This window comes from Helianthus annuus, chromosome 12 (genome assembly GCF_002127325.2).
Source record: "Helianthus annuus cultivar XRQ/B chromosome 12, HanXRQr2.0-SUNRISE, whole genome shotgun sequence".
Lineage (NCBI taxonomy): Eukaryota > Viridiplantae > Streptophyta > Magnoliopsida > Asterales > Asteraceae > Helianthus > Helianthus annuus.
The window spans coordinates 8,592,294-8,603,511 of NC_035444.2; the positions used below are offsets into that span (position 1 = coordinate 8,592,294).

General features: G+C 33.6%; 2 protein-coding genes across 2 annotated transcripts; both read left to right on the forward strand.

Annotated features, from left to right (window-relative positions):
• The first annotated feature begins 1,783 nt into the window (after positions 1-1,783).
• LOC110893996 (AAA-ATPase At4g25835) lies at positions 1,784-3,561 on the forward strand. Its single transcript, XM_022141159.2, has one exon. It carries the CDS (start codon positions 1,855-1,857, stop codon positions 3,442-3,444), a length of 1,590 nt encoding a protein of 529 aa, XP_021996851.1. The 5' UTR covers positions 1,784-1,854; the 3' UTR covers positions 3,445-3,561.
• Positions 3,562-3,597: 36 nt separating this feature from the next.
• On the forward strand, positions 3,598-4,497 carry LOC110892392. Its single transcript, XM_022139558.1, has one exon. It carries the CDS (start codon positions 3,598-3,600, stop codon positions 4,495-4,497), a length of 900 nt encoding a protein of 299 aa, XP_021995250.1.
• The last annotated feature ends 6,721 nt before the right edge of the window (positions 4,498-11,218 follow it).

An 11,218-nucleotide genomic window follows, 5' to 3' on the forward strand; every position in this document is an offset into this window, starting at 1 on the left:
TATAAAGGGTTACTCAAGTCTTATTAATACCATCATAATTTCCTCCTCCACCACCATTAATGTGTTGGTTCTACACCAATTTTATTAGAAGTGACCAAATTACTTAAATTTGTTGTGCCTTTTGCATTTTAAAACAACCTAATAAAAAGAAGGAAATTAGTCCCTTTACGTTACGTGGAAAGAGACCTTGTTTACTAATTCTACTTATTACACAAATAAATACCCCCATTAAGGTAACAAACAAATTAAATCGCATTCTAATGTTTATTTAAATATTAGTTTTTTGATGCCGATGTAACATGGTATCGTTGTTTTGCTTTTAATAATTAGTTATGGTATGCGGAGTCATCTCATTATAAAAAAATGAGCTATAGTGATAACTATGTTCTTTTTCAAATGTATTTACATAATTGTTTTTTTAAAGTTAACTAAGATAATGTTACAATTTTTGTGCAAAATAATTACCTAATGAAATTTGTATACTTAAATCCAAAAACGACACAAGTTTATGTCGACACAATCAGGAACCAGACTTCCTGGACGGATGTCAAGTTGAAGTGATGATTCAAGAAGTTTATACTAGTGTATGGAGAATATTCAAGAATAATACTATTAACATAAATAATAAAAACAAGAGTTAAATGTCATTTAGTCTCTGTGGTTTGAGTCATTTTGACAGTTTAGTCCAAAGGTTTTATTTTTTACATGTGGATCCAAAAAGGTTTCACCATTACCATTTTAGTCCACTGGGTTAACTTCATCTATTTTTTCTATTAACGAGAAAGCTAATTCGGTCATTTTATATAGCTGAATTGCCCTTCTAGTTAACAGAATTACATATAAAATGACCGAATTAGTCTTCTCGTTAACAGAAAAAATGGATGAAGTTAACCCAGTAGACTAAAATGGCAACTGTGAAACCTTTTTGAACTCACAGGTTAAAAATAAAACCTTTGGACTAACCTGGCAAAATGACTCAAACTACATAGACTAAAATGACATTTAACTCTAAAAACAATCCTCTCCATACACTAGTATAAACTTCTTGAATCATCACTTGTCACATTAATTCAGTGGTTTTTACCAGTTCGCATTATTATTAACTTTTTGTGGAAAGATTTAGCTACCAGTATTTGAATCCAAAACCGCTCATGTAAAACAAGAGTCTTTATCACTTCTGCAAAAGGAATATATTGTTGCAATTCCTTAAATATATATACTAAATACACACCACATTCATTTTATAATCTTTTATTCTAAGATGTTTACATTTTTAGTACTTTTTTAAAGAATATATTTATTTTATACTTTAAACATAAATAACACTTATATTAAAATTTATATGACTTTATGTTTTACATAATATTTAAATATAGTTTTTTAAAATAGTTATGACGTCATCCAGCATGACTCATGTAAGCGATCAAACCGGTATATCGGTATAACAACAACCACGACAACCTGTTTGGTTATAAGGCGCCATTGTATTCCGCCAAGAACACCACCCGCCCCCGTCGATCTCGAACTTTTTCCGCTTGGCGACTTCTCCCTCTTATTTATATTACTTGATAAATAGTTTAGGTACAAAAAAAAAATATGTATACAATAGTACTTAGTTGGACCAAAAAAATGTACAAGATAATGTAATAAATACTTGGAAGAACAACAAATGGAGCATTTAATAAGAATACTATTTTTACACAATAATGAAGAAAACATGTGGAACAAACTCTTGTCTTCTACTCACCTAAACTCATTTGAACAAGTCACCTCATCTCACCTGTTATTATTTACTCATCCCCATCTATTTATTATTATATACCCTCATCTCTCCCTTTCACCATCCCCACCACCATGAAAGAGCTCTGGACAACCATGGCCTCTCTCATGGGCGTTTTAGCCTTCTCCCAAACCCTCCTTCACACCGTCGTCCCACCCGAGCTCCGTTTCGCCTTTCTCAAGCTCTTTCAGCGGTTATTCAACTGTTTCTCGTCTTACTGTTATTACGAGATAACAGAGATTGACGGCGTTAATACAAACGAGTTGTATAACGCCGTGCAACTTTATTTATCGTCCTCGGCTAGTTCGACCACCGCGGGTACGACTTCCAGTTCCAACCGGCTGTCGCTTACCCGCGGGTTGAACTCGTCGGCTATTACTTTTGGTCTCGCGAACAACGACCGTCTGTCTGATGTGTTCAACGGCGTCTCCGTTGTGTGGGAACACAACGTGACGCCGCGACAATCGCAGACGTTCTCGTGGCGGCCATTGCCTGAGGAGAAGCGTGGCTTCACGCTTCGGATTAATAAAAGAGATCAACCTGGTATTCTTGAAGAATACCTTGAGTTCATCACTAACAAAGCGATGGAAATCAGGAGGAAGAATCAAGACAGGTTGTTGTACACGAATTCCCGTGGCGGATCTCTCGACTCGCGAGGGCATCCGTGGGAATCCGTGCCGTTTAAACATCCCAGCACGTTTGACACCTTGGCGATGGATCCAATAAAGAAGAGAGAGATAATGTGTGACCTACGCGACTTCGCGGACGGCCAGGCGTTTTATAAACGCACTGGCCGTGCGTGGAAACGTGGGTACCTTTTGTACGGTCCACCCGGGACCGGCAAGTCGAGCATGATCGCCGCAATGGCGAATTTCCTCGGGTACGATATTTACGATCTCGAGTTGACCGAGGTCAACACAAATTCAGAGCTGCGAAAGTTGTTGATGAAAACGAGTTCGAAGTCAATAATCGTGATCGAAGACATTGACTGTTCGATTAATCTCACAAATCGTAAAAAAAGCAATGGCACTGGTGCCCGAAACGACAGTGTTTCGGACACCAGATCCGGATCTCCGGGTATACCAATACCCGGGGATCCAGATAACAACAATGGAGGGAACAACTCCATTACGTTATCCGGTCTGTTAAACTTTACAGACGGGTTATGGTCGTGTTGCGGGTCAGAGCGGATATTCGTCTTCACAACGAATCATATCGACAAACTTGACCCGGCATTGCTACGAAGCGGGCGAATGGATATGCACATCCATATGAGCTACTGCTCATTTCCCTCACTAAAAATATTGTTAAAAACTTACTTAGGGTGCGAGCCGGGCGACATCTCGCCCGACGTTTCAAGCGATCTAGCGGCTGTGATCGACGAGGCGGAGATGACACCGGCAGATATAAGTGAGGTGTTGATAAAAAACCGGCGAGATAATGACAAGGCGTTGAGGGAGTTGTTAGAGGTGTTGAGGAAAAAAAAGTCAGTGAATAGGCGGTTGCGGCGGCGGCGGTTGGTGGCGGACGTGGAGGACGAGGCGGAGGAGAAGAGGGCGTTGGATAGTCCTAAAGAAGGTGGTGGTGCGGCGAATGGTGGTGGTGGTGATGACGTGGAGGTAAATTATAAGAAAAGTGAAGAAGAGGATAATGGGATTGATTAATTGATAAAATAAGATTAGTTTGTTAATTAATCATCTTTGTTTTTGTAAGTTTTGGGCCATTGGAATTTTGGTGGGGCATATTGAAATTTTGAGAATTAAAAAAATACATGTTTGATCCACATAATCTTGCTCATCGAAAAGGAATTCAAGGCAATGGAATTATCACTGAACAAAAATTTGGTTGTGGAGATAGGAAACGGAAGTAGAACGAGTTTCTGGCTAGATACTTGGATCGGAAGTCAGCCTCTAAATATGAGATTTCCGGCCTTGTATGCTTTGGCAAAAGAAAAAAGAATAACGGTTAAGAATTGTGTAAAACAAGCAGGAGATGGAGAAAAGTGGGACTGGGAATGGAGACGCAATACAAAAAGCTTACAAGAGGCACAACAATTTGAAGAATTAAAGAAGATTCTGGAGATACATGAGTTAGTAGCAAAAGAAGACGTATGGAGGTGGAAAACGCAGCAAGGTGAACTTCTCTCAGTAGCTTTGATAAGAGATGAAATCGCTAAAAAGACTTTGGAGCCTACAGATGTTCCGTGGAAATATTGGAACAAGTGGGTACCGCCAAAGGTAAACCTTTTCACTTGGAGAGCTTTCAAAAGGCGTATCGCGACAAAGGTAGAATTGGCTAAAAGGGGAATACATATGGATGACCGGCTCTGTTCAAGGTGCAACAAGGAAGATGAGTCGGTGAATCACTTGCTAATATCATGTCTGAAATCCCGAGCAATATGGTGGAATATAATGGTGTGGTTAAAACTTCCGATTCAAGAGAATAGTGAGTCTTGTGAAGATGTATTTGAAAAAATAGAGGGGTATAACGGATCCAAAGAATGGAAGAATGTCATAAAGGCAATTGTTATGACTACCTTGTGGCAGATTTGGAAGGCTAGAAACGATGTGGAATTCAATGAAAAGGAGAGATCGGTGGCAAACATAATAGATGGAATAAAGGAACTTTCGTTCCTATGGATAAAAGAAAGAGCAAAAATGAAGAATCTAGTATGGGAGAGATGGAAAGAATTCAATATTAGAGATATCATAAAATGAGGATTGTAATTTTGGTTTGATTTAGCTTTGTATCTTTTATTTTGTTTTTGTTCTTGCTTCTTGTACTTTTGGGTTTTACAGCTTGCTGGCCCTTGTTCTATATTTCATAGAATCTTCGCCGTTCAAAAAAAAAAAAAAATTTATTTGTCTTGGTAAGCTTTATAAACTCTCACTACATTGTCATTTAGTTGGCAATTTAGGCCCTTCATTTCATATATTATCAATTTATCATCCATACTAGTGTAAATGTATTGGTGTCATTCGAAAATCAAATACATGTATTACACAAAAATAATGAGTATTAGATGTTAAATATATGTCATGTGACACTGAACCATCGTATTTACTTCTCCAGTGTTATTAACCTGATCTATAAAAACGATCATCAAACACGAAAAATGTTATGTTATTCTACTTTTTTACGTCTAGTTTTATAAACGTATATCATCTTTTTTTGTTATTTGAATGAATTAGAAATAAAAGTTATGCACATCTTAGGTTTATTGTCTTTTCCCGCAATGTTTATATCAATAAAACGCAATAATTTACTTTTACAAAAACGGTTTGAGAGCGCATTCAAGAATGACATCAGATTTTAAACGACCAAACGAGATTATTGTCGTTCGGGTATTCAATTAAAAATCAAAATGTTTCACTTTCAACAAATATTCCAAAATATAACCAATTGGTATTCAAACCGGTTTCCTGACATTTAATATTGAAAAACCTAATTATTTATCATACAATATTATTATATTTAAGTTATGAGGCGGGAGTATGATATGATCATCATATTTGTATTATTTAAGTGATCTAAAGCAGTTTAGTCGTTTATTGAAATAATGACCATATAATATTATTTATCTACTCTACAATAAGAGCTTAGTTGATCTGATCTGATCTCCATGTGCAGCCTGTGTTTGCTTCATTTTTTTCTTTAATACTTTATTTAATTAATTTATTATTATTATTATTATTATTTATTTGTATTACAAATCGTGTATAAAATAGTTACATGTATAAAAAGTTACATAACTCTATGGAGGTGCGTAAAGCTTTTCTCGTCGAAAATCAAGCTTAATTTCTTTAATTTAACAAATTAAGCTTGACTCATGTCTAACTTTATATTCAAAGCTTGAGCGTGTCTTGTTTATTATTTATTAATTTCTTAGTTATTTTATCTGTATACATATATATATTGTTTTATAAATAATTATAATAATAATTTTATTTTTTCATATTATTATTTTGTATATTATTATATTATTTAAGTATGTTTATTATATAAATATAATAACATTTCTCTTTATATATATCAACTAATTATTATATTTATAAAAATAATAGATATGTTTAGGCTCGTAAACTAACTAGTTAACTGTTCGGGCTAATTTATTAAACAAACTTCAATTAAAGCTTGTGTTTTGGATTCGAGCTCTATTCAAGCTATTAACAAGCTAATCTTAGTTATCCATAGCCTGACTTCTTTATACACCTAATAATTATATCCCATACATTTGTTGTGGAAGGCTTAAATAATTTTTTTATAGTCTTTTGTACGTACTTTCATGTTAAATAAAGTTATACAATCTTTCTAGTTATATTTATTCATAAAGTTTAGATTCTCTATGTATTCCATGGTTCAGAAACAATTTTAAGTATATTTAGGGACCAGATGGAGGAATATTATTGGTTAAGACACTAAGAAAATGTCTTTTACATAATTAAAGCTGTTTTGAGAATCTAATAATTATAATTTTTTCAAAAGTAAAATGATTAATGTTACAATGGGCTGCACCGATTTCTCCAGCAAGTATTATTGTATTCATTGTAACACATTCCAAACAACAAATCATCATCTAAAGATTGCATAAACAACCTCTATCTTCTTATATTGTTAATAGAAAGATGATTGCATAGCTTGCAATTGAGTTTATGTAAGAGGGCCAAGATCAACAGAAAAGAGAACATATACATGTTTAAATGGTTTCACGGTAAACCTATAGAACTCGAGCCGAATGAAAGAACATGTGTACAGTGTACTGTCAATTGCAAGGGAAAACATCCTGAGCTAACACACCTTCTATTATACAACTCACCCCATTGATTTTGAAAAGAAGTATATTGAAATGACGTACACACACGTTAAGGTTTTGACATAAGCATAAATATCTTTAGCCGAGTGATTATTTCTTGTATAGACATGTCATTAGCATAGAGAAAATGACACTATAACATATTTTTATTGTTATGTAGACCATATTAATTGTATTATAGAGAAATAAGATGATACAAGAATATATGGATACTAACATGAGTTAAAGGCTTTCACGTAACGAAATATTTGAACTACGAACCACAAGATGCTTGTGGATATTCGGTAACATGCCATACCTCAAGTTATACATTGCAAGGAAACATAAACACGGAATGACTAGCTAAAATTCTACATGATATGTGATCATCTGCTTCTCATTGTACATCCTTAGTTTGAAACAACGAAAATGGCATGTGTTTGATTTTAGTTCATGAATTTTCAACTCGGTGTGATGGTGTATGAAATTAATCTAATGTACAACATTCGTGTTTGAATATCATGGGCATGCACACATTTGAATTTTGCACCCGATGCTATGTAGGTTTTGGTGTAAAACTTATCTTGGAAGTTTATAAAGTATGTTGACTCTTAGTGTTTGTTCAACCATTTATGTGGGATAACTTGTGTTGGGTACAAAAAGTATGTTGACTCTTAGTGTTTGTTCAACCATTTATGTCGGATAACTTGTGTTGGGTACAAAACCTTAGTTTATTTTTAAATAGAGCTTTTTTTTTTAATCCGTATGCACTTGTATTATAAGTTATAAAAGATCGATAATGAGTTGATAATCTTAAGTTATTTAATGAATTAGATGTTCGTCATTGTAAGAAGAACATCTATTGACATTCCACAACAACTAGATATTCCAATTGTAAGTAGCAAAACATAAAATGAGTAAGAAGCTTCTAGCTATGACTTAACAAAACATTAGCTAACCTAGTCTTGTGTCTGTTGACCTTATAAAGACTTTGCACTTTAATAATCAAGATTGAAGATACAAGCTGGAGACATTCAAAGCCTTGAGGATACACTTAGAATGTGTTGCTTGGCAGATGTCACACATGTACTCGAAAGGATTTAATTGTGTATAACTATAAAAGTATTATAGTAAAACTTAAACACTTATCCAAGTTTATCTTCTTACACAAAATCACTTGGAAATTATGGAACTGAATATCACAAATATACATCAACTCGATTGAATGTACACTATAGAAACAAACCTATTGTTCTTTGATTAATAAGGTGGGATTAAACACTCCATATATATTGTAGAGAGATCAAGAGTTTGTAGTTAAAGATGATATCATACTAAATTATAAGACGTAATTATGTGTTCCTAGTTTGTCCACTATCATGATTCATTCACATTTGAATTTTCGTACCATTGTTTACTTTTTTATTTGTTCGATAATGAAATTAAACTTCGATAAACTCTTGTTTTTCAAATTGCTTCCACTAAACAAATTTGTAATTGGTACCTATTGTTAATACTTGGCAAGTAACCACGAACCAACAACTCCCCCACCCAATATCTCACAACACATTTATACAAAACCCCACTCTGTGTATCGATATCTCATTTACTTCAAAGCTCTACAATCTCCCTTAAATCAATAGCAGGAAAGAAGCCTGGTCATAGAAAACTTGCTTTCTATTTGATTTTGCAGCGTATTCGAGAGAGTGTTTATGGTATACTTCACACTCTTTTGGATCTCCACCTCTTCCTTATTCTTGAGAAAACAATACCCAACAAATGCTCCCACTTATATACCCTTTGTGAGAATCTACCAACCTTCTATATGAACAAGTTCTTATTAGATAGAATATATTATTAGTTAGGGTTTATTGTAATACCATTTTCATAGTTAGAGTATATTAATTGATTAGGTTTCCTTGTAATTATGCTCAATATATTCCTATGTCGTTGATTAGTAATATACAATACCTCACGAGGTTTTCATTATTCTATATGATATGATATCAAACCCTTAGGGTTTTTTCGTCTTCTTACTCTCCCACATATCGTTCTTCTCGCGACTAAAGATTGGTCATGGTCTTAATCCCTCATCATCCCCTTGTGTGATGACTTTCTTTCTTTTTTTATACCTCCCGTCTTGACCTGGGGACGCTTGTACACATATAAAGATTAGGTTTTATTAATATTTGAGTTAAATGCCATTTTAGTCCCTGTGGTTTCGGTCATTTTGCCAGTTTAGTCCAAAGGTTTCATTTTTAACATGTGGGTCCAAAAAGGTTTCACAGTTGCCATTTTAGTCCACTTAGTTAACTTCATCCATTTTTTCTGTTAACGAGAAGGCCAATTGGTCATTTTGTATGTAATTCTGTTAACTAAAAGGGCAATTCAGCCATATAAAATGACCGAATTGGCCTTCTCGTTAACAGAAAAAATGGATGAAGTTAACCCAGTGGACTAAAATGGCAACTGTGAAACCTTTTTGGACCCACAGGTTAAAAATGAAACCTTTGGACTAAACTGGCAAAATGGCCCAAACCACAGGGACTAAAATGGCATTTAACTCTTAATATTTTGTTGTCACTGTCGTGCCACCATAGATTTACCACCGTAAATTTTGTTTCCACACTCTGGCTTTAGATTCGTCACTGTTGTTTCCCGCCACATAGTTTTTTCTCTTGTTATTTTTCCATTAGCGTATGGTCTTTTTACCTTCATTTTTTTCTCTAGTCTGATTTCCTTCCGCAATGACTATGAGGAATATTAGATAAAATATATTATATTATTAGCTAGTTTGTTGTAATATCCATAGGTAGGAGATATGACTTAATTAAATTTTCTTATAATTATGATCAACTGATCAATAATACACAACATCTTAAAAGTTTTTCAATAATCTATAGTTCTCACCCAATTTCTCATGGCCTTTTCATTGCAAATACATTGTTTTCAATATCGATATCTTATTAATCTTATCCAACTTTCGTATAATTCTTAGCTTCTTGTAAAGCTCTCATCAAAATGTGATCGAAAACCCAATAAATAACGATCATATTAATAAGACAAAATTGCACAAATCAACCTTTATGTTATACCTAAACTGCATTTTATACCTTTTACTATGAAATCGGCCAAACCCAACCTTTATGTTCATGTTTTGCTACAAAGTATAATCTTTAACACAAACGACGTTTGTTTTTTTTGTTAAGTCACTTCACATGCAAAGCATGTGAGGGTATTAATGTCTTTTCTCTATCATTTTAATTAATATATCTATTTTAACTAATATCCCACCAATGACCTTCAAGAATCCTACACCAACCTTAAACCACATGTAAAAACAACACCCATATGAAGATCTTGGATGCAGATCAATGAAAGATTCATCCTTTTTCACCAGCTTTTTTCTTCAACCCAAAACCAACTATTTGTATTCAAATTACTTCAAACCAAACAAATTTATTCAGGATTCTTGAAACCCCCAAACTTACATCACCTGAATTAACAAAATTCTTGATGGCCATTGCACGATGTTCTCCGTTAATCACAACCTTCACATATACCTTCGCAGTCACCATTACCAATATCCATCTCCAAAACTATCAACATCATCGTCACCCACGCTCATCACCGGAAAAACATACCTAATCTGTTATCATCGTTATCCGCCAAGAACTTTAATTGTTTTCAAATCAACAGAAAAAATTACACACAAAAGATATACCGGAAATTCATTTATTTATTCCAATCATAAAAGCAAAGAGAAAGGATTAAGGTGTGTGGGTTGTCCTCAAGAGAAGAAAGAGAAAGAAATAAGGTGTGTTTTGTATTTTTTTTATTGGGGTAACTTTGTAGAATAGTAATCAAGTTTTAAAAGTGTTCCTATTAGGTCACTTAACATTAATTATTCGTTAAAATTAAGGGGTTTTTCATCTATTTCATATGTAACCGTAGTGATGTGAATTTTTGTTCCTTTTTTCTCTTTTATTTGATGCTAACATCGAGTGATGACATGGATTGTAACTTGTTTTTTTTTATCTTTAATGTAATTAAATGGTTTTTATTTTTAATAAATATAATTTCATATACTAAAATAATTCGACCCCAGCATCTTATGCTCCATTTTTTTCTTGACACATGGAAAAAAAGACATGGCTCGATTTGAATGTTAAGTTATCTAATGGGGACAAAAACCAAACCAGTAACCTAATTAAAACACTTTTAAAACTTAGTTACTATTTTGTGAAAATTTCCCTTATTTTTATTTAAATATATTAAAAAAGATTTAAAAATACATTTATACCCTCACATGCTTTGCATGTGAGGTGATTTAACCAAGAAAACAAACGTTGTTTGTGTTAAACGTTATATTCTCTAGCAAAACATAAACATAAAGGTTGGGTTTGGCCGATTTTATAATGAAAGATATGAAGTGGAGTTTAAGTATAACATAAAGGTTAATATGTGTAATTTTGTCTATTTATTTGTATTCGAAAGTTAATGAACACCAGAAGTATTTTATTCTTTTTCCAATACAATACATTATATTATTATATATTCTTTTACGTCAATCACACTCAAAATCTAACATCTAGCCTGTGTGATGTGGTTTGTTTTGATTAGAAATGTTGGAAATTTGAAGGCAA

Excerpts from the sequence above, each read along its gene's own strand:
- LOC110893996 (XM_022141159.2), top strand. The coding sequence starts at position 1,855 with ATGAAAGAGCTCTGGACAACCATGGCCTCTCTCATGGGCGTTTTAGCC.
- LOC110892392 (XM_022139558.1), top strand. The coding sequence starts at position 3,598 with ATGGAATTATCACTGAACAAAAATTTGGTTGTGGAGATAGGAAACGGA.